The sequence below is a fragment of the Oryzias latipes genome, chromosome 13 (genome assembly GCF_002234675.1).
Source record: "Oryzias latipes chromosome 13, ASM223467v1".
Classification (NCBI taxonomy): Eukaryota; Metazoa; Chordata; class Actinopteri; order Beloniformes; family Adrianichthyidae; genus Oryzias; species Oryzias latipes.
The window spans coordinates 30,138,555-30,162,968 of record NC_019871.2 but is presented as its reverse complement, the minus strand read 5'-3'; the positions used below and the strand labels follow the sequence as shown (position 1 = coordinate 30,162,968).

The window sequence follows — 24,414 nt, the reverse complement described above, 5'->3', positions numbered from 1 at the left end:
TGTTTGACAAAAAGAGCCTGGATGGCCTCATACAAATGTATATGTGGGGACGTTTAGGCTAATGTACAGGATCATGGTGTGACAACGACCAAGGCTGGATCATAGGAATTTTATTCAGTACCAAGATTGAAATCCCCAAAAATATTGATGACACCATATTGTAAATTCATCGCCTCTTTCTTTTATCATTTTTTGATGGTTGATCAAAATTACAGACGTTGAACTCAGTAAAACGGCAACAGTTCAGCCCCTTCAGACTGGAGCATTTATGACAATTAACAGCCAGTAAAGTGGCTTTTACGTGACAAAACATGGCAAGCTACACCTGAAAAATAGAATGATTCTGAAGTCTAAATGTTCAGGTAGGAGTGACAAAAGATCCAACCTGTAATTGCATATAATCCACAGTCTACTTGTTGTTTTTCCTGTTATTATGCCATTTTAGGAAGGAATGCAATATTGATAATAGCAAATGGAAAAACATGCTTGTGTGTGGAAATCCCTTTACTGTCTTTTATATCATACGATGAATTAGGTATAAATAGAAAACATGAAAGTATTAAATCAAGCTGTTCATGAAAAAAGGTTGTGGTTTTGAATAATGAACGTGTCTCAGTCGAAAAACAAAGTCGTGTTCTGTTTGAGGGACAGACCCGGCCTAAACGGGATTAAACCTTTTTCAGTTTGGGACTCTGATGGACTTATGAGAGTCAGCGTTCCTGTTTTGCTGGTCTGGTCAGCCTTCCTGTTCCTGACAGAGGACTAGAAATGACCTCATCCCATCTTTTTCCTGGTATGTGCGTAGAGGCTAATCAAAAATAATGGTGCTGTAAACAGTTCCAGAGATTACACCTTTGAAATGAAGGGATTATACAGATGTGGAACTGCGTCGGACAGATCGGACTCTCAGGATCGTTGAATGCCACCAGCCAGCTGACTCCCAGCTGTTACAAAGAACCTGCTTGATCTGCTGCAGCGCACAAAAGAGGCTGCATTGTCCTCACATCCAAACCAAACTGACGGGACTTTCCAGGACCAGAACTCTTGAGCCTTTGCTGGGACCTGAAACCCGGATCAGAAATGTGCCAACGTCAGATCTAGAGACGCTGCAGGTAAACACCAACTTATTTCAAAACCACAAAAACACCAAACTACGTGGTTTTCTTTCCCACCAAGACTCATGTTAACGTGCTGAGAGAAATGACTTCACTCACTGAGCGCAGCATTGAGGGCAGGATGACCCGCCTGACTCCGGACGAGGCTCCAGTCATCTCAGGTGACATTGAACTCAAACATGCTATCTTGATCCCACAGTAGTAATTAGGGTGTTGAGTGGGTGATGGGCCACAAATTCAAAATGGTACCCAGAAAAAAAAGGATCCCTGATGTTCAGGCAGATCTAGGAGGAGCCACAGGACAGTCCCACTGCCTAAATCCGACCAGCTAAGCCTTTCTTCTGATGGCAGCCTTTCTTCTTTTGACTCTGTATGTGTCTTCTTCTGTTTACGGCCCGCCACAGAGTTCCGCGCTGGTTTTTCAGAACCACAAACTTCAGCAGAAATATGCAACACAAGACAAGTGGAAGGTGAAAGAGACAACAGGGTATCGAAACATGAAGCGTCTCTTTTATCAAACAACAACTTCACTTTTTACGCTTCAGAAACGGCTCAATTCAACAGTGAAGTCACACTCCAGCTAAAGATGCCACATCATCATCATCCTGCACAAAGACAAATTGCATCACTGCATTTGCATCTTTAACTGTGCGTGTGGGAAAAAGAGATTAGGCCAAACACATCAACAGAAATAAACTCAAAACAGGATGTCCTTTATCGCTAAAAAATTAACCTTTGGTATTAGAAATAATCTGCAGAAACCAGTCTTTTAAGTAAACAACGACAACCTGCTGCCCTTTCAGAGACCAAATCTAAAAGCTGCAGGGATGTGAGAGCGACTGGCAGGAGCTGGGCCTTTACATCCGCTCATCTGAGCTCAAAAGTTTCATACATAAACGACCGTGGCTGAACCACATCACTCCACCACCAAGACATGTTTTCCCTCTGTTCACTCCATCATATTCCAGCCTCTGCTCAGCCTCTCTGTGACTGACTGATGCTTCCGGCATGGAAATGAGATGATGCAAATACCTGCAGACGCAACATTGGTAAAAAGATCTGACTTTATTCTAGGTGAGCGTGCATCTCCCTCAGTGAGCACCAGGATTTAGCAGCAAACGCCTACAGTGCAAACAGAGTCATCCACAGTAATTGTAGAGGACTTACAGGAAACTCCTTTCCCCAGCAGTAGCATGATGTCTGAAGAGACTGACGCAACAAGGGATTGAAGGAGAATGAATGGATCTCAGAGGGCGTTAACCAACACGATGTGTCTAAATCAGCAGGCAGACAGCATGCTGCAGCACTTTCCTCAGACCTGTGTCTATGGGCCTTTAATACAAACTCTCTCTGCTAAAAAACAAACATTCAAAAGAAAAATCCAGTCAAATTTTTCCAGACATTCTTTCTGAAAGCAGTTTTATACCTAATGACCCGCTCGGATTCAAAAAGTGTTTTTGTCGTTTCTATCATTTCTTGTTGTATATTTTTCTCATGATGGAGGACACACACACACATCCACAGCTTGAAAAGGGCACCTCTGACTATATCTTTATTCAAATCATGGTGAATCAAAGGCAGATGAAAAAAAAGTCAGTTTGAAAAGGTTTGTAGCGGTGACGTAGAAACTACATCATCTCAGAGCTCCCTGCTCTGCTCCATTCTGATGCAGACAAACAGATCCATGAACGTCTTTGTTTTCCTCGTCTGAGCTGGAATCTGGATCTAAACTGGACGGCTGGATGGCTCTGATATTGATCACCATTTTTGTTGTACCACTAATGTTGGGCTAAGGTTGTGAGGGGCTGTAAGCTTGAGGGAGAGCATGTAAACAAAGGGATGATGGGAAATATGGACGGGGTTGCTTTACAGGCCCACCAACATATAGAGGGGATTTTTTGATGAACACCTGCTGCTCTGCAGAAACTATGTCCTAAAAAACGACAAGCTTTCTAAAAATGTCAATCAGAAATAAAAGACCACTGGAAACACTTCAAAACTAGCTCAAAAGATGATGTGGGACTTTACTGAGAGACTATTGTACAAATTCTTCTACATATACATTTTAAAGAGTTTAAAAGCAAAATATTTTATATTATTGATAAAGTTTATTTCATTTCACAAAAATAAAAATAAAATTCATCTTGAGGAGGAACCACTTCCTTATTAGGAGGAAAAATGATTTATTGATGCTAAAAAATGTATCATGATTGATTAAAAAGAGAGATTGGACTCATCTAGCTCCACACTGCAGTACGTTTTCTTTTGACAAGAGCATACACAAGTAAAAAACAAGATAAACAACAAAATGTATCCAAAAAGTGTTAACAGTGACAAGCAGGTTAAAAATGAATGTGGTGTGTTTGTGGGTGAACATCATTTCTGAGCTCATTTCAAAGACGAATGGGGTCTTCTAAAGAAAAACAATTATTTGTGACACTAATGTGGATTTAGAAAAAGTAAGGTCGGCTTTTAGTAACCGCACCAAACACCAGAAAGGATTACGATGCGATAGGTTTGACCTAAATGGCCAAAGCGCTGCTTGAACTGGACTTTCACATTAGAAAACCAAAGTGCTTCTCCTTATGAGAGAGGAAGACGTCTCTTGTGGACCACAGGCATCTAAAAGCTGAGGATCAGCCCAACAGAGGACTGTCGCTGAGTAAGCATGATGCATTTCAAGTTGTCTTGAGCATCAGAAGCAAACGTGTAATGAGCCTGTAAAAAGACGCGCTTAAAGGTCACTTCAGGATGTAGGTAATATATCATTTGGTCTTGGCACAAAACATACTGTTCTGTTATCATAAACCGAAAAGTTCAAGAAGAAACCGGAAGCAAATGATGGAAAATCAAAACCAAATAAAATAAAAACATGGATATAAAACTGAGCTGGGAGTCTGGTGGTAAGCACACATACTGTGAGGATGTGGTAGATTACAGTTTACTCTGAAATCATCAAACTAAATAAATGTTTACGTCTTTTATGCAAATTGTTGAGAGCATTCAGTGACGCAACACAACACGTGTTTTATTGTGGTATCGAGTCCATTGTAAAAATGCAAAATCAACCTAAATTACTTGTGTGAAGAACCCAGTTCTGCAGAAGCCTTAAATAAAAGGGGTTCTATCAAGTCTAACTACAGTTCTATTGAAATTATTTAAAAACTAATGTTCAAAGTTCATTTATTAGTCTGTAAAGAAGTTATGTCAGCATCATTTAAGCTTTAATGATGGTCAAAATAGATTTTTTTAAACAAAATAAAAGTTAAAAATATTCCAAAGGTCTTAAATCCAAATGTCTCCTGGGGAAGAGAATTGTTATCTGACCTGCAGCACGTTGGCAAACTCAAAAATGGATTACATTCCAAAAAGCTAAGAGCCAGTCCACAGAAAGCAGGTTCTTCCATCATTCAGGGAGGATTTCTCTGAAATAACCCTAAGTAAAGTCTGCCAATGCTTTATGCTGTTATCTAGGCTTTTATTTATGGAGAAGAGAGTTAGAGCTTCATGGGAGTGAAGATGCAGCTTGGGCCTCTGTCCTGTGCACATGGAATCATTTCCATAACATCTCAGAGGGTTTTTTATGGCTGAAGATGGGAAACAGGCTCCTCTTTGGAATTTGCTGCTTCTATGAGGATTCTGGGATGTCACTGAATGTCTTGAAGTTAGTGAGAACATTGCAGAAGACATTAAAGGTGGAACGCCTCAATTTCAGACCGTTTCTTGGCTTTCATTGTTGCAGTAATACAGATGAGCAGGACAAGCCCAACCACACAAACCTTTTGCTCAAGCTTGACTCGCTCAGCCTCCAGTGACTCTGCAGTGAAAACCATCCATGCCTGGAAGCAGCAGGACCAAGCAATCTCCTCCAAGCTCCTCATCATCATTGTATTCATCTTCTGTACCTGTTTGGTTCAGTGCGGGGTCCCAGGGGTCTATCCACGGTACACACCTGTTTGTGTTTGTGTGTGTGTGTGTGTGTGGGGGTGTGTGTGCGTGTGTGTGTAGTAAGGAACAGTTTAGAGACGCCAGTCAACCTATGAAGCCTGTATACTCCACACAGAAAGGACACAGTTGGGATTTAAACCAGTGTCTTCTCACGGTGAGGTGAAAGTGCTAACCACTACGCCACCACCCATATTCATTTACACTTAATTAGCATGGTTCTCATTGCAGTTTAGCAAAAGCAATTACTGCACAGGACAGTAAACATGTAGCATGTTGACTCTGTAAAGACAGCTGTGTGGTTTTTCTGTCTGTGTGCTTCACCACTTCTTTATTTCTAATTTCCTTATTCTACATTTGAAACGAATGAGCCCGTCTGTAATGTTCTGAAGAACTTCAACAGAGTTGACCTTTAAACTGCTCAACGTGTCACCAAAACCAAAGGGTTGACCAGTGAAAGACCCGCTCCAATGGGACTGGGGGTTTTTGTGTGTGGAGTTTTTAACATGTTCTTGTACCATTTTTGTGATGAAGGACATGCATAAAGAAAATTAAGCTCAAAATTGCATTTCTGAACATTTCTTCATTCACATTGTAGTGAATCAGTAGCCCATGAAAAAATGCCATTTGAAAAAGAGCTTTTAGCAATGTAGAAAATGAGCTAGGTGGGCTTTCAGCAACAAGGAGGGAAAGGGGTACCATAAGTACACAAAAGGACCCTAAACAGGGCTCCAGACTAACTTTTTTCACTAGGAGCATAGTGGCCCCTAACTGAAAATTTTAGGGGCACAACCAGAAAATTTAGGGGCGCATACCGTAAATCAACATGCTAACCAAATCTACTAATTTCCACTGTATTACTAATAAATACTTTAATAATAGATGCAGAAATTACAATGTGCTGTTTCTCATTCAGTGTCACATTTTATTCTTCACTTTTGAAAATGCAACAACAGGTAAACTGACAGCAGCATCGCTGTCATGACAGTACAAATAAGTAAAGAAAATGGATGGAAATTTATCTTTGTGACACCAAATAAGTGCAACCAAGATGCACAATAAGCGTGTTTGAGATCACCCAGGTGAACTCAACGCTGCGCATTTCACCTGGTGTGTGACCTATATTTTTGTTTTTGCTCCAACATCACCTGTCAATCATCACAAAGATATAGCGAGAAAGGGGTGAGAGCAAGGGGCAAACCTACCCGGACACAGCTGGAAACTGAACTGACTGAAAGCTGCCCTACAGACTACAAAACAATGCATTATGGGACATGTGTCCTGATGGTTTTTGTAGTGGAGTGATTAATTAAAATAATTTAAAATACCAATTCATTAAAAAAGGCTACATACATCACAAAACATTAAAATAATCATAAAATATATAATAACACAGATCACACTAAGGGGGAGAAGAATATTAAAACTAAATTGAATGTTAAGGACAACTCCAACTTCCTGTCCTCCTTCAGTCTTGCTGCAGATTCGCTTTCATCTCACAGCCCCCCCGCCTGGTCTCCCCAACGATCCAGGCGAGGTGCCGGTTCATCTCAAACACGTCTATCGTTGCATTTTCCCCACGTATTTTCAGTGTGTCTAAAACTAATGTTGTTTTTGCTCGAGCGTGTTTAAAGTTCAAGCCCCGTTAGCTGTCACACATGTACGCGTGGGACATTTATTCTCCTCAGCTGACCCGACTCCCGCGGGACGGTGTGCTGCCGTAACAGCCGTGCATAACCGTTTGATGCGCCGCCGTAACTGTCGTGTTATTTAAACTGAGGGAAGCAAATAAGGGTCCCACACCGCTGTGACGTCATAACAATGCGACCCTGTAGTTCTTTAACAGAATTATGTTTAACCAATGGCATAACACCACAGTAACCAAAACCTAAACCTTCCTCCGGTTCTGTGCGGCCCAGAGAAAAGTTCAGCACGGACTGCATGTATTTAGAAAATTACGAGCGAATAGATACGTTCTAAAGGAAAGTAAGGAACTCCTTAATGTGGTCCGGGGAGGGGGCTGTCAGGTTTCCTGCTTTCAGGCCCGGTCATTGTCCCGCCCCCAAGAGTCATATACCCCACTGTGATTGGTTGGTCAGCTTCGCGAGTGTGTGCTCGCGTTTCATGAGTATGTGCGCGAGTGTGTGTGTCTGCCTGCGTGCGTGTGCGCTCGCGTCTCATTGATCATCTCATTGATCATTGACGTGCCCCTTCCACGTTTAATGTATAAAAAAATACGAAGGGTGGGGGAGGCAAATTTACTGCTCGCACATGTGCGACTGGATGTAAAATTCAGTCGCACACTCTCAAATTTTGGTCGCAAAATGCGACCAATTGCTCGCAGTCTGGAGCCCTGCTAAACCTTTTTGTAGGTCAGTAAAAATAAAAAAAATCGTAAAAAAAAATTGAAAAGCAGTGAGATTTATATAAAAAAAAGAATTCCCTCCTAAAGTCACTGTCCAATGTAGTCAGTTATGAAAACTGTAACACATTTTTGTGTCCCAGCAGAATGTCAGTTGCAGTAAATGCAGGAAACAAACCAGGTAATGTGAGGGAAGAATGCAAAGCAGCTGGATGTCAACAAGGTAGATAAGGCTGGTAGAGAGATGCCATGACGCCACAGAGCGCCATGAGGATGAACACTGCACGGCTGTGCTGCACTGTGCCCTGATGCGCCCGAGCTCACCTTAAAAACAGGAAACAGGTGGATGAAATGAAATGAAAAGAAAAGGTTGATTCCTCTGGGCTGATGGAGATTCATCCAACTGTTAGATGGACAGATTTAGCTCCACTTCAGGTTTTCTACTGAAGTAATATCAAAGCAGATGTTATTGCAACATTGAAGAAGAAAATGAAAGGAGAACTCCATGCATCTTCTTCATCATCATCATCGTCTTCTCAAAGACAGCTTTGTTTCCTATGATGGACCACGTTAGTGAGTTATCCTGCTGCAGGAAGGCATCTGCTTTTGTTTGGTTGTTTCCTGGAGATTTTGAACTCATCCGTTTACTTCATACGTTAAGAATGTTCTGATACACTGCCTGAAATTTGGTCTTGATTCCACACCGTCTTTGTCAAAGTCCTGATTCCTGAGTGCCGTTATTTATGCGGTCAGTGCTGTGTGCAAGTCTGTAATTCTGTTTGCAGTGTCCTACACATCAAAGTTGTTATAAATGTTAGGAAATATTGTGGAAAGAAGTGCATTCAATGCAAACACGATGTCAGAAAAGAGTAGAAAAGAGTAGAAAACAGTAGAGATCAGAAACCTGCAGAGGTGACAGCCCCTCAGACATTGACGACTGTTTTTCTGCCTGAACTTTATCCACTCTTATACCACGGGTGAATTTTCCAATCTGATTGGGTGCTGGGTGTGTTTAAAAGTGACAATGCGCTGGGATGATGCAGACCTTAAAAAGTAGTTCCGGTCACATAGTTTAAATGTTCTGTATCACTGCACCGGCTTCTTTAAAACAAACTTTAGCTTCATCATTTTCTGGACAAAAACAACCTGATGCTTTATTCAACCCATCGTGACCATCGGCATATATATCGCTTTCCTTTGCCGCTGAAGTCGAGCCACGTCCATTTCAGCTGACTACTCGACGTGTTGTCACGTTACCGTGGCAACCACTTCACAAATAGTTCACTTATTTTGGAAAAAAAGCGATCTAAACCAAACAACTAACAAGAATAAAGTATTTTTTAAATTGAATATTTATTTCTTTTGTAAGTGACCATGCTCCACTTCACGTCGGATGGTTCAGGCTTCCACGGGGTGCGTTGATTTCTGATAATGCACACATTGTCTGCAATTAACCCTTACTTATCTGGTTTGCGGTCACAACCTTCTCTCTGTGCTGTACTGCAGCGTCTAAACCTAGTTGGATTGAAACATTAACTCTGCTGGTTCTTAACAGTCATCCTCACAATGGTTTCACAATCTTCCAAACATGTGAGCACTCAATTCTTGACCGCTCTTCACCTTTCTACTGTAAACAAACAACGGGCAAGCTGGGACTTTTCCAATGCTCCCTATGTCCACAGAAGCTTCTGGACTGCAGGCCACACTCTAAACACCAGCAGAAACTTCCTGTCCTCCTGTAACCCTTGTGCTATCCTAGGCACTTTAACATTAGGAGTTGGGTCATCTAGACCCACTAGACAGTGCTCTGAACCTTTTTTCTTCAATGATTTGTGATCTTCACTGGTGTCCAAGGATTACATGAAATCTTTCCACCTTTCTCATGGTAGGGGGAACACGCCAATGTAAGGGGGGGGGTCATCTAAGATAGCACAAGGGTTACACAAATCAAGTTCATAGATTCTTAAAGTCCCACTCCAATCATATCTTGAATTATTTTAAAAGGATAATTTAACTATTTATTTATGCATTTTCACCAACAAGCCAAAGCCCAAAAATAGGTGAATTCACCAACTAAAATCACAAAATCATATAAACATTCATATAAACATGCCCAATAAATATATTAAACCAGACAGGTGTATTATTTCATAAGCATTTTTCAGATTTGAATTGTATTCAAATCTTATTTCCTAAGTAGTATTTTGATCCAGTCAAGCATTTCTGAGTATTCCTCTAAAACCTGTGTTCTTATTACCAGTCCCTCCCAATCCATGAAAACCAGTGGGCCCTGACATTATGACATCATAAAGTGAGGAACAGCCCCTTCCAGGAAGAGTGTGCGCTGTTAGCACCACCCCCAGGCTAACACACACACACACACACACACTTTCTCCACAGATCTAGCAGTGATCATTTTATATGTATAACATGCACATCCATCTTTACAAAAGTTTGGATGTTTTGTTATGTGGGCAAAACGCAGACATGCTGCCGAGGCCGGCTCTAAGTTGGCGTCATGAAATGGGCGGCACCCACACAGATTGAAAGGCGGAGCCTCAGAGATCGAGTTGTGTCACTGCAGGATAAGAAATGAGCTGTGAAAATAACTCGTATTTCATAAAAATCATCCTTTAGTGTGCTAAAGGTAATGTATGATCATATACCATACAGAGCAAACGTTTGGACACACATTCTCATTCAAATGAATGGGAAGGTGTGTCCAGACTTTAGTTTACTCTGGAAGGCTTAAGAAAAGCATGGTATAGATTCTTTAAAAGCAAAGACTTGAAAATGCTGGAGACAGCAGTAAAAAAAACTTCAAGTTGAGAAAAAGAATAGAGAAAAGCCTTTTTCAAAATATAAATGAGAAAAAATGTGCCTAATTTAACTGTTTAAACACAAGCAGATGGAATATGGAGTAAAACAGCTTTTCGTGTGGTTCGCTGTGGCACACAAGCAGCCGAACAGAAGTGAGGAGTCAATCTTGATGCTCATTATGTTCCGTAAAAAAAAGTCAGATCTAATTGAACACGATGTGATTGTAGTGTTGGGAGACAGAAAAATTTTAAGGCGTTGATAATTTAAAGATAAAAGTGAATTCAAAACTGTATTCATGCCACTGGTTCGACCAGCCAGACACATAATTATCAACTATCTTACAATTATCTTCCAAAAAAAGTGGACCCCCCCAACTGTTGCAGACATGGCCGCTGTGGAAAACTGGAAGGCTGCTGTGTGACTGCTTAAGCACGGTAAGCCTGGATAGTCACTATCTGTGCTTTAGCAGGAATGCATGATCAATCTGTGGTGCAGGAATGTCCTTCACCTGAAGAAATACCAACCAAAAAAATGGAGCCTTATAGTGCGCCTCCACATGAGCCATTTATGGTCATTTGGCAAGATGCTGGTGCCATTGATCGTGCAGAGCTTTTAACCCCCCAAGAAAACATTTAAACAGTCTCTCTCACAAACAGATTACAAAGATCCTAAATACACAGCAGCAGTTGTATCCAGTACTGTGAAACAAGTGATGTTTACCAGCTGAGATCAAATGAGACATTTCATTTACCGAAAAAAACTGAGCATCAGGGAAGACAAATCTGCCTGAAACAAAAGCTCCTAAGTAAATGATTTACAATTTAAACAAAATATCCCTTCTAATAAAAGATTTTCTAGATCCCAAACAGTTATGCTGTAAAATACAGCATCATGCAGCTGAACTGATCATACAAGAAGTGCTGTGTGTTTGTGTCACACACACACACACACGTTCTGCTTCTCCTTGACTGTACGTTTGGTTGGTTGTGCTCCATAAGCTGCTCCAGTCCTTGGGCTCAATACAATCTTGGGAGAAACTTCTTTAAAAGCAGTTTGAACTCTGAGTGGATGCTGGTGGTGATGTTTCATTGGTAAATTTAAAATGTGAACAAGACAAAATCTGAATCTTCAAACATTATTTATTTCAACTATGTTGAGACCTTAACAGACTTCAGAAAGCATATAAATAAAGACCCTCAGTTTAAACATGTCTTTTTTTTTGTAAAACAATGTTATTCTTATTCATTTCTGCCGAAATGTTCCCTACTTTTCTGGAGTTCAGGCTGTGAAGCTGAGTCACCAGATAACTCTTTAAACAGACAGACAGCTAAAAAGGGCAGAACAGTTTCTCTGTTTAATCAATGGGAATGGGAAGAGCTGCAGCTTAGCCAATAGGTTTTGGGTTTTTTGGCCAGTTGAACAACTCATACTGAGGACCAATTTGTGATTTTTTTTAAACATAAATATTGGCTCATATATTTGTTATGTTCCCCACTAACCACCACTGTCTTTGAGTAGCAGAAGAAGAAGCACTGTCCAAATCCAGCATGGAGGAAAAAACGTTATCTTTTTCTTATTTGAATCCAGACATCTTTATTCATGTTTTTATTTTTTCCTTCCTTGGACAAATGTTGGACAGAAAGTCATCAAACTGGGTTACTGAGAGACGCCATTCAGACACAACTGATGCAGCATAAAAGGTAAAGATCGCCATAAGGAGACATGAAGACATGTTTATACATGTCTTCACAAATAAATAAACCTGATTTCTCATCGTCATCCGTGTCTTCCATGGATTATAAATTACATTTACAGTCTATGCTGCCATAGCATTTTGAATTTTCTAAATTTAAAATGCTCTTATGGTGTTTATTTAATTTGTGCAGTAATTACTATGCTGACAAATGTAGTGTTGTTGTTTATTTGTTTTTACAAATTTACAATTTACCTGTTTATTAACCTGTTTATTTGTTTTTACAAAAAAACAATAATATATTAATGCATATCGAGTCAGTATTAACTGCTAAAACTTATTGCAATTTTTGCTATGGTAATAATTTGAAAAACAAAGTTAAGGGCTTGGTCAAATGGATCTCTATGGGTGAAATCAACAATGCCAATAATATAAACTCCTCAGGACGTACATATACGGTCATTACAACATGACTAGAAGTATGCAAACAAATCCTTTACTGTATGATGTCAATGAAACTGGTTTCACCATATTGTTCAGCTATTTAACTGCAGCTTAGCACTGAACACATGAAGATAAGTGTGAGTGTAGCAACAGCAGAGAGCAGTTCTCTGTCCTGCACACGCCTGACAGACAGAGATATGGAACAGTCATGGATGAATGTGTAACAGAAAACCGCACCAACAAAGTTCACCCAAGGGAGTAAAGTGCAACCAAAGGCCATTAAAGGAGAAGATCTGATAAATGATCACTCTGGTCTTACATAAGGCCAGCTTCCCCGAGGTCCTACAGATTCTACCTACATCCATCCAACATGACAGCAGGAGGCTGCATGAAGGCAGAAGAGCAACGAATCAGAATCTGTGGAATTAATGCAGGGTTGTGTCAGAGACTGTGTGTTTACAAAAAGCAGCCAGCTCAGTCTGTCAGCTCACTGTCTGGCCCTAAACCCTAGAAACACTCACGGCACAGACGGCAGCAGCTAGCTTACTTTGGTAGAGCTAAGTGGCCCACTGATGTGTCAGCTAAAAACAGTTAGCATGCCCAGGCCAGGCGCGCGCCCACAGCTAGCTGTCAAGCCACCATTCCGCGTTCAGGGGTTTCTTCATGGTGAACGATCATCGATCGCACATCGAGGACCGTCACTGATCAACTTGACCTCGCCTACATGTGAACACGTTAGCGTCACGAACACGTCTTTCTGAATTCAGATGTCAGGGAAGAAAGAATCACTGACTCCGCTCGGGGAGAACGGCGCATGACCGCAACCACAGCGACTCACACTCGCTGTCTTCTTAACTTCTTACGGCTTTGGGAAGACCCCTTTAGCGGCAGCCTTCGCCATTTAATTCTTCCCGGCGCCTGCGGGCCGGGAAACAACGGTAGCTTTAGATACACTAAGAACTAAAGGTCTTCGTCGTTCGTGTACCAAAGCCAACCTGAAGGTTGAACCATTAGCGGCTAACCAAGATGTGTTTACTGGTCGCTTTAAGGCGTTCACCCTACAGGAGGGAACTACTGCTAGGAGGAAGCTAGCTCGATCTAACGGATCGGCCAGGACAGTCTCCCTGCCCCCAGGCTAGCTGAGGGGATGGCGGTTAGCTCGGCTAACGCGGCTAGAAACAGATCTGGCCCCGTTCTTTGCGGCTTACCTCTCTTAGAAGCATCTTCAAACGACAGGAATCCTATCCTCGACTCTTTGGCCCCCATGTTCCCCTCATTTCACAGCCATGCGAGGAAAGAGACGTCACGAACGGAGTCGATCAGAACCGCCTGCTGTCTTATCTGTTTATTGTGAAATTGCTGCGCGGCAGTGAACGGATGAATGTTTTCAGTGACGCCTCCATGCTGTCACGTGATCTCACTCTGCGCGTCACGTCACCACAGCCCACAGCAACACGCAACCTTAGTCAAATAAATAAATAAATAAATAAATAAATAAATAAATAAAAAATAAAAAAACCTTAGTCAAATGCAAAAAAAATAACCTTAGTCAAATGCTTGTCCTCGTCCTATTTTCAGAGATAGAATATGCACGTTATGTATGTCTCTATAGGAAAACCGACGCGCGTCTTGTTTTAGTGAAATAAGCGAGGAGCATCTGCAGCGCACGAGCCCAGTCGCACGCGGGGCTGTCGTTTTAATGGTGCACCACAGCGACACCCAGCGGTCGCTTGACAGAACTGAAATCAGAAAATTTCCGACCGTAGGTTGTCAGTAAAGCAAATTACTACCCTTAGTAAAAAGTAGTATTACAAGTGTATGCATGGCCGGCCCTCCCTATACGCGAATTACGCAGCCGCGTAGGGCCCCCGTCACCACCAGGGCCCCGAAGTGGCGAAAAAATAAAATAAAAAAAAGACCCAAATCTGGCAACCTATTTCATAGCTGTGAATGTTGTGCAAAAGAAAGTTGCCTGCACTTTAATGATCCCCCTTGTCAACACACCTGAACCAATCTGGCAACCCAAATAATGACGTTACGCCACTCTCAGCAACGATTGGCCAACATCACTGCATCTGAGCCTGGCACAGTGTGCATTTACGAGCGCATTTTGTTTCAATAAAGTTGAGAAAAGAAAAAAAACGAGTGCATTTTGTCACGCTGATCAAAGCGACAACAAGAGCACTTCATGCCAAAGAGACTTTATCCATCAGGAGCTGAAAAAAGATGAACAACTTCAGCATCAATCACAAGGTAAGTTTGGAGGATGATGGGGCCATATTTTTTACATTATCCAGTATTTCTGTGCATTCGCGATTTAAAATACTAATTGATCCGAAGTTCGGTAAAGTTAGAAAGACAGGTAAAGTTTGCACATAAAAACGACCCCGTTTCGTAATTTCCAATGGAAAACTCTAAAATAATTCTGATACCCAAGTTTCCTGGATGAGGTCAGACATGACCTTCCAAAACGGCGAAGAGAAGATTAAATAACGACAACGGTGATGGCTGATAAATGTTTAACTCACGTTATTGTATTGTTTAATTGTTTTGCTAACACATATTTAGTGCGTTCTGCATTTTCCGGTTTATGTCAGTATAGAAACTGCTGTTTATCTGTTATAGACAGTCAGGGAGTCTGAGTTTTTCAACAATGTGTCTTAAAATCTTGCATTGGCATGAAATATGGAGAATCAAAACTGCCAAATACATAGGAAATAAAGGTTCTAATTTATTAATGACAAACAAAATAAATGTACTCATTTTAAAATTATGAACATACAAAATAATAGAATAAGATATGGTGTATAAATGCTTATATTTCCATTTATACTCAAATTATTATTCACATTTATTATTTATAAATAGGTGCATTTCTTTCTTATTTGTATTTTGCAGTTTTGGTTCTACATAATGACGATGTTTTGCACAGTTCCGTGTCAGCCAACATTTTCTTCTGCTCTCAAAAAGTATCAAAAAGTATTGGAGGAGGTGCAGCATCCACATCCCTTCATGTGGCATGTAAAGTAATTTAAAAAACAGTGTCTGCATAACCCCTTTTTTCCATAAACAGCGGCTGAAGAGTATGGAGCCCCAAACTGTTCTTAATAAATAAATAAATATGATCTTGTGCAAATATATAATCAAACAATCTATTTCTCATAAATATATAAAAAGATCATGACATTGTGAAAAACCTGCACACAGATTTTAACTGAACCACTAAACTATTAGTAGTATTCTGCTATAGTTATTTTATTAACTTCATCATTGGCGTATACTTATATTTATGGCGTATACTTATATAGCGCCTTTCTTCCTACAAGGACAAAGCGCTTTACAGTCACGGACCCATTCACCCAGTCACACACACATTCAGACACTGGTGGCGGCTCCGCTGCCAAACACAGGCGCCCGCCTACCACCAGATGCAAGGTGGGGTTCAGTGTCTTGCCCAAGGACACTTTGACTCATGGGCGTGCAAGGCGGGAATTGAACCTGCAATGTTATGATCAGTGGTCGACCACCCTACCGCTGCACCACGCCGCATCATTAATTATTGTATAATAATTCTTGTTTTTTAGCTGCAGAAGAAACTCCTGTCACCACATCTTCTGTTGAAAGGGAAAATGTTGATGTTGCTGCTGGTAAGTTCAAATCTACCCAATATGGAACCCAAATCAAACTTATTGTTTCATTATTACTTAAAGGACAGTCATACATTTGTGCACACACGCACAACAGTGAAGGCACTTCTTTCCAACATTCTGCACTAGATATATCTCATTTATTTTACAACAACAGTTGCGTTTTGTTGGTGCTGCTGATCAGTTAGAGGGCCCACAAATTAAATCTCGCTTAGGGCCCCCGGAAGACCAGGGCCGGCCCTGAGTGTATGTACTTAGTCTATAGTAAAGGTGAGGCAGACTACTTGAAGTTTACTTTTTATAGAGGCTACTTGATATATTGTAAACTTAAAATGCTCTATTTTAGTCTGAAGAGGTATTTACTTACTTCCTACTCTACACATACATGGCCTGTGCTTGTACTTATACTCAGGTTTACTTAATTAAATAAGCTTTAATTGTACTACTTTTTGCAAAAGGTAACATTAAATGCTCACAGCAAATCCGTGCTATGTAGATTTTCTGCTGGTAACTGTGGATACTGGCTGCTTTGACTTATCTGCTCAAATAGTCAGCTTTCAATTTGATGGCTTTTGTTTTAGTTCTTTAATAGTTTTCTCCAGGGGTGTATTCCAGAAAGCAGGTTATGCTAGCTCCCACTGTAAGTTTGAGGCTAAGGAAGTTGATAACCTCAGCTTTCAGTTCCAAAAATTGATCTATGTTTCAGGGTATGTCAAGTTGCCATAGCAACTCATGCTCTGAACATAGCCTGGTCTGGAGCAGGTTTAGTTGAAGGTTAGTTTGTTTACAGAGAGGTGAAGCAGCATGCAGTCAATAACCTCTCTCAAATGACCTCGTCTACATAGGATGTAGTCCACCTGAGTACTCCTACCTCCACTTCTGTATGTCACTCTATGTTCCTCTTTCTTCTGGAAGTAAGTGTTGACTACAGCCATTTCCATCCTCTTCGCAAAGTCCACCACCATCTGTCCCTCCAGATTCCTTTCCTTCACACCAAACCTGCCCATCACCTCCTCATCACCTCTATTGCCCTCACCAACATGCCCATTAAAGTCTGCTCCAATAACAACTCTCTCTCCTCTGGGGAAACTCTCTATGACCTCATCCAACTCACTCCAGAATCTCTCCTTCACTTCTAACTCACAGCCAACCTGTGGCGCATACCCACTGACTACATTCACCATCACCCCTTCAATTTCTAACTTTAGGCTCATCATCCTGTCTGAGACTCTTTTCACCTCTAGAACGCTGTTTACAAACTCCCCCTTCAGAATCACTCCTACCCCGTTTCTCTTCCTATCAACACCATGATAGAACAGTTTGTATCCTCCTCCAATACTACGTGCCTTGCTGCCCTTCCACCTTGTCTCCTGCACACACAGTACATCTACCTTCCTTCTCTCCATCATGTCTGCCAGCTCTCTGCCTTTCCCTGTCAAATTCAAAACAAATAAGAATATAAATAAAACCGTCAGTCTACCCTTGTTACATTTGTTTTCGTGGGTGAAACGCAGACTTTTTTTTAAACTTTATTAATCAAAACAAATAAACCAAATATGTATGACAAGAACAATAGTCATAACAATAAGAATGCCAGGGGATAGTACATGTATTACAAAATAAATAAAATGTTCAAAGACAGACAGTTTTCATAAATATGTATGGCTTTTTTGTTTAAGCTATTAGAAATAGTGTGCAAATAAGATTCTAATTCTTTAATTATTACAGGGAAAAATAGTTATGATGAAGAAAATTTTGTGAATATGAAACTAAATAAATATTATAATTAGATTAATTGCCAATTTTATGTTTTATTTTATTTTATTTTCGTGTAAGCCAAATAATATATATTCAAATTTCTTTTGAAATTGTCCGTTTAATTTGTGATTTATAAAACGTGCACATTCTTTCCAAAATGTTTTAGTAATATTACAGTTCCTAAATAAGTGACTGATTGTTTCTGGGTGTTCTTTACAAAGGTTACAGTTGGGGTCAATTGTCTTCTTATATCTGAGCATTGATTATTAGGATAGATTCTATGTAATAGATTGTAGGAGACATCTCTCATCTTGTTATTAATTAGTAATTTCTGATGCAGGGTCCAAACATTTTTCCACGGCAGTTCAGAAATACATTTTCTCCAACAGAAAACAGCAGAGGGAACAGAAATAACATTTTCCTGAAACAGGACACGTATGATCTTGTTATTTTTTCGGGCACAGTTGAAACAACAGTGGTGTACTTAGAGATAAAAGGGAGATATTTTCATCAAGTACAGTATTTTTAAAGAGTTCATAGATTACAGTAGTAAAAGCATCAAAAACAATGGCATACTCTTTAGGAGGAACAGCAAGGTTGTGTTTAAGGTTAAATTCCTCATATCTAAGCAATTGACCATTGTGGTTAAAGAGCTGACCCACCACTAGGATATTATTGTCAAAACAATTATTGTAAAATAAAGATTTGTTCTTATAAAGGATATATCTGTTATTCCAAATGAAAAATTTATGAGGGTGAACCGCAGACACGCTGCTGAGGCCGACCCTAGGTGACGTCACGAAATAGGCGGCACCCACAAGAAGCGACAGGCGGAGCCTCAGAGGGTTGAACTGAAATCACTTAAATTTATGAAAACAAAAATGCAAGAAAACTGTCCACTTTCATTAAAGATAACATGCTCTGTGTTATTTTATATTCATGTCGATATGTATGTGATCTTTTTACGTTCTAATAAAAAAACAAGGTCTTACTTACTTCCGGGTAGGAAAATGACCTGTAAAATAAAAATAATATTCATTCGTTCATCTTCTAAACCCGTTTTGTCGCTCGGGGTCACAGAGAAATAACTAATATTTCCCTGAAATTAGTTCGTTCTTTAGTGTGCTAAATGTCCTATATTGTCATAAACATGGATATAGTTTACTCTGAAAGGCTTTAGAATAGCACAATATAAATCCTTTAAACTCGTGTTTTAAACGTCACCGATGTTGTTGAGCTTCTCCAAAAACCGGAAGTCCACCGATAGGCGGGATATTGTTGTCTGTCTACGTCATCCGTGTGTGTCGCTAGCGCTCGCGGCCAGATAAACCCATTCTGATCGGGTTCTCCTGATGGGCCTGAAGGTTCTGCTGTACTGGCCCAACCTCATTGGTGAGAGTCCGCTTCTTTTCATCTGGACCTGCATCTCACCGGGGCGGGGTTCTCCACGTGCAGCAGCGTTTGTGGGTCCAGCGGTTCTGATGCCGGATCTCTGTTCCAGGATACCTCCGGATCAGCCTCGTGTTTGGCGCCTGTTCGGCCTGCGGGACACCGGCGGTCTTCCTCGGGTTGTACTCTGCCTCCGCCGCCCTCGACGGTAGCTTCATCCACACGTCCTCGACCTCCCTTCGGTTCAGACAAACGATTTTAATTCAGTCCAAAACAACCACTGGGGTTCTGAAGAAACAAGACAATTTTAGGCTTTACTGTCAAAGAAAGCACTGTCACTGCTAAGTCTGGAAAACAAAGTAAAAGTGAGTCAGTTTTAGTAGATCCAAAACAAAAATGACAATGTGGATTAAAGACATTCAGCTGTCTTTTTTATAGTTGAAAACACTAAGAACAAGTATGCTGCCAATAACAATGGGAATGCCAGGGGACCAGATATATACCGCAAAAGAAATGTTGCAAATACATTAAAATATTGACATTCGTACACTGAGGAAGGACAAACGGTAGATATTAATCAGAAGCTTTCCTATAGCTTTTTTTTTTTCACAAAAACTTTCATAACAAAGCTGCCTTTCAATACATAGAATCACACAAAGGACAAAATTGAACAAGGAAGAAAGCAACTAATGAAAAATGTAAAGGAAATTAAAAATGGGAGGTTACAGAGCAAATCATCATTAAGAACTGTCATAACCAGTTATTCAAAATGTGTTTTTCAACTATAGTTCACCTTTTTAAGCCTTTTGATTCTTTGAGTTTCTGATAGATTCAGCATACTTTGTAATTTCACAGATAAAAATGGTTAAGAAGGGTTTGTTCGTAGTATATTTACATTTATGAATGTAATATTTGGCCAGAATGAAAATTAAAGAAAGTATCCTGTTGTCTTCCTTGTATGTTCAAAATAAATGTGTAAAAGGTTTGAATATTATTGTTGCAAAATAATAATAACATAATAATAACATAACACATTAACAATAATAATAACATAATAAAAGCTGGTGTCCATATCCATTCTGAGTCTTTGGGAAAGCAAATATTTAACCGGGTAGTATTTGTATAATATTTTAAATGATATTTCTCTGACTTTGTTGGTCAACATATCTACAAGGTAATAATCATGTTTTTTTTTGCCATGGTATGCTGTCTACCACATCATTCCAAAATGTGACAGCATGCTGGGAAGAGGCAGTTATTTGTTGGAAAAGCCCTCAGATAGATCTGTTATGTGATTTGTTAAGTGAAGAGCCGATTCTACCAGCATATGCGCCATATTACCAAAAGTATTGGCTCACCTGCCTTGACTCTCATATGAACTGGAGTGGCGTCTCATTCCTAACCCGTAAAGTTCAATATGATTCTGGTCCACCTTTTGCATATATTACAGCTTCAACTCTATTGGGAAGTCTGCCCACAAGGTTGAGGAGTGTTTTCTAGGAATTTTTGACCATTCTTCCAAAAGCGCATTGGTGAAGTCTCACAGTGATGCTGGTGGAGAAGGCCTGGATCTCAGTCTCCGCTATAATTTATCCCAAAGGTGTTCTGTGGGGTTCAGGTCAGGACTCTCTACAGACCGGTCAAGTTCATCCACACCAGACTCTGTCATCAATGTCTTTATGGACCTTGCTTCGTGCACTAATCCACCATCATGTTGGAACAGGAAGGGGCCCTCTCCAAACTATTCCCACAAGGTTGGGAGCATGGAATTGTCTAAATGTTTTGATATTCTGAATCATTCAGAATTCCTTTCACTGGAACTAAGGGGCCAAGTACTGAAAAACAAGCACACACCATAATTCTTCCTCCACCAAATTTCACACTCTGTACCATGCAGTCCCAAATGTACCATTCTCCTTGCAACCTCCAACCCCCGGCTCGTCCATCAGATTTCCAGATGGAAAAGCGTGATTCATCACTCTAGAGAAGGCATCTCCACTGCTCTAGAGTCCAGTGGCGGCGTGCTTTACTCCACTGCATCCAATGCTTTGAATTGCACTTGGTGATGTGTAGCTGCTCGGCCATGGAAACCCATTCCATGAAGCTCTCTGCGTGCTGTACTTGGGCTAATCTGAAGGTCACATGAAGTTTGGAGCTCTGTAGCAATTGACTGTGCAGAAAGTAGGTGATCTCTTCATCCCTCTCCATCAGTTTACGTGGTCCGCCACTTTGTGGCTGAGTTGCTGTTGTTCCCAAACTCTTCTATTTTGTTCTGATAGAGCTGACAGCTGACTGTGGAAGATTTAGAAGCGGGGAAATTTCACCACTAGATTTGTTGCACAGGTGGCATCCTATGACAGTTCCACGCTGGAATTCACTGAGCTCCTCAGAGCGGCCAGAGTCCTAACCAGAACCAAGAGGATAGACCATGCATGTCACTGCTGTCCAGACGTCCTCATACTGGAAACCACAATAGAGAACTGGTGTAAACTGAAATGATGTAAAGACACTCTGATGAAAAAGGGTGTTTTTAACATGTTCTTGCAACATGATGGAGGACATGTACAGAGAAAATTGAGATTAAAACTGCATCACAAGTCATTGTAAATCAGGAGCAGATGACATTAAGGCCGTTTGAAAAAGCCTGTAGTTGTTACGTATAAACTACAGTCGTCGGGCCACAAGCTCCCCGCTCCACTTCCTTCTGATTCATCCACTTCCAGACAAACAGATAAATGTACGTCTTTGTTTTCCTCGTCTGAGCTGGAATCTGACTTTAAACTGTACGACTGGATAGCTCCAATATTGGTCATAATTTTCGTTCCACCGCTAATGTTAGTTTGGGGTTGTGAGGTCTGTAAGCTAGCAGGAGAGAGTGTAACGGAAGGGGTGATGGGAATTGAGAGGAGGCTTACTTCCATGCCAACAGTCCCACCCACAACTCAGAGGTGAATTTTTAATGAACTGCTGCTCTGCAGAAACTATGTCCTAGAAAGCGACACACGTTTTTGAATTTTAGCTAAAAACATCATAATCACATTGAAAGACCACTGGGAACACTTTGAAAATGGATCAGAAGATGATCGGAGTGGGACTTTAACAATATTCAATAGAATATTAACAAGAATAAAGGTCTATAGTATGTACAATAACTATTATGTCCATAATACTTACCTGTATAGTTATTGTACATACTATAGACCTTTATTCTGTACTTACTGCTTATGCACTTCTGGTTAGATGCTAACTGTTTTTTGCCTTGTACCTACATGTGCAGTGACAATAAAGTTGAATCTAATCTAATCTAATAAACTTGAATACTTGTCCGATTTCCTGACATGCAAATCCAGAAAGGCTGAGATCTGTAGGAAGAATCGTGTGGTAGACATTTTCTTCTGCTTTTGTTGGACATCCTCCACTGATTTCACTTCTATTTTTATTCCTTCTCATTTTTATTATTGATTTGAACATTTCGCTTTAGTGCTGCTAAAGTTGTTGTGCCTCAGTTCCTTGAACAGTTGCCTCGCCTTAAAGGTCATTTGACGTTTGCCGTGTGCAGGCGGTAACCTAGAGATGTGCTCTGTGTGCAGGAGTGGATGGATGGCTGGCCCGCAGGCTGGGTCAGACGTCCAGGTTGGGGGCCTGGCTGGACGTTGTGGTGGATAACCTAAGCAGAGGCATGCTCTGGAGCCGACTGTTTAAGGTCCGACTGAAGAAAGCACCCAGTGCAGGGGGCCAAAAGCAACCATGCTGCTTTAGTAACCCTCAAAACAAACCTTCAGCTAATCGTAGCTTTATTGAAACGGTTTACTTGTTTGTTTTTTTCCAAGCAAACGTTTGGGGGGAAAGCGTCTGTTGTTTGTTCTATCTTCTACAGTGAGTTTGACCGGAAAGTCTGCTAATAATCAGACTTTGCTGTGCTGCAGTGGGGGTGGCTGGTGTCTGCGTTGGAGTGGTGTGCGTTTGTGTGCAACCACAGCGGCAGAGGGGCGCAGTGGAAGGCCAGCTTTGGCAGCAGCCCCCGTCTCATTCGGGCCATCATGGCGAACGGTAAGACGTGGTCTGTACTCAGTCAGCTGAGGCGTCGGGCTGTCAAGCAGCCTCTCTGTCCGCAGGGTTCTACACTCCTCTGGGCATGTGGGTGGTGAGCGGTCTGCACCTCCTCCCCGTGTGGCTGTATGCCTATCAGGAGGGTCTGCTGTCCGCCTGGATAGACCTGCCGTTGTGGATCCAGGTGGTAGGGGCAGTATTCCTGACCATGGGGCGTCTCTTGGCTCTGTTAGCTGAGGTAGCAGCAGGTCAGACGTAACTTCTCTCTGCTGTCATTGGTGGAAAAACAAGTCCTTCTTGTGTCTGTGCAGATGTGGTGCATCTGGACACACATTGAGTACCTGACCAGCGATGAGCCAGAGGAGAAATGCACTTGAAAGACTCTGCAAATGCACTTATGTGCTGCACACTAGAAGGACTTTCCCCTCTGCTGCTCCTCCAGCCAAAGACAGGAGAGTCCTGAGGAAAAGCTCTCCGTCCACCAAAGGGACGACTTCATTGGACAGTAGAGAAAGCTCTGACCATCTCCAGAGGTCAGCTCCAATCTGTGATGGTCAAATAAAGGATTCACAAGCAGATTGAAAATGCTAGTCTGCACTGCTTTATTAGACTTCAGATTATTTATTTGTGTTTAACAGGCCAGGTTTTCTTTGTGGATTTTTAAATGGTCTTTATGTAAAATGAATTGGTCCTGTCTGTTGTCTCGTGTAATTTTTTATTTTAGGGTAGAAAAGTATCAGCGATGATCCAAAAGACTAGCTTTACATATTGAAATAAAACCTTTCAGACATTTGATTGTATTTGTATATTTTTTTCATCAAAATTCAAAGATCAAGGATTCTATATTATTAAGGGTTTAATGTCCAAATTGATCCTATTTATTAGAATTTCTCATCCTAATAATTGATTATTTCAGGATGACCTCAACAGGTCATCCCTGATGGTCACATGTTCCTCATTTTTGACGTGTTTCCTTTCAGAAGCTAAAGTATTAGGGGTTGAAAGCTGCCGTTCCTCAAATACACCATACGCAGAATTAACAGGAACAAAATCTTTAGGATTAAGGAACCATGAAACGGCTTTATTTTAGGGTTGTATGAACGGTTAGTGGGAACATGCCATTCATTTGGATGCAAGTTTGAAAATTCTGCCAGCAAAATCGTCAGTTTTTGACACTAAATAAAAAAAGTG

At 40.9% G+C, this 24,414-nt stretch overlaps 2 protein-coding genes across 5 annotated transcripts in view; one reads left to right on the top strand and one right to left on the bottom strand.

Annotated features, from left to right (window-relative positions):
• Positions 1–13,799, bottom strand: part of usp32 (ubiquitin specific peptidase 32) — a 62,513-nt gene extending 48,714 nt beyond the window's left edge. For 2 of the 4 annotated variants that reach the window (XM_011482990.3, XM_011482991.3), the window contains exon 1: positions 13,588–13,799. In XM_011482990.3, the coding sequence (XP_011481292.1) occupies positions 13,588–13,645 (58 nt within the window). In that variant the 5' untranslated portion in view covers positions 13,646–13,799. The remainder of the gene's footprint in view (positions 1–13,587) is intronic. The other 2 variants (XM_011482992.3, XM_011482993.3) reach the window with 1 other exon arrangement.
• A 5,231-nt stretch (positions 13,800–19,030) lies between these two features.
• On the top strand, positions 19,031–24,018 carry LOC101160184. Its single transcript, XM_004075939.2, has 6 exons — positions 19,031–19,176; positions 19,286–19,381; positions 22,764–22,876; positions 23,100–23,223; positions 23,289–23,461; positions 23,535–24,018. The coding sequence occupies exons 1-6, from the start codon at positions 19,137–19,139 to the stop codon at positions 23,598–23,600; spliced, it is 612 nt and encodes a 203-aa protein (XP_004075987.1). The 5' UTR covers positions 19,031–19,136; the 3' UTR covers positions 23,601–24,018.
• Positions 24,019–24,414: the final 396 nt, after the last annotated feature.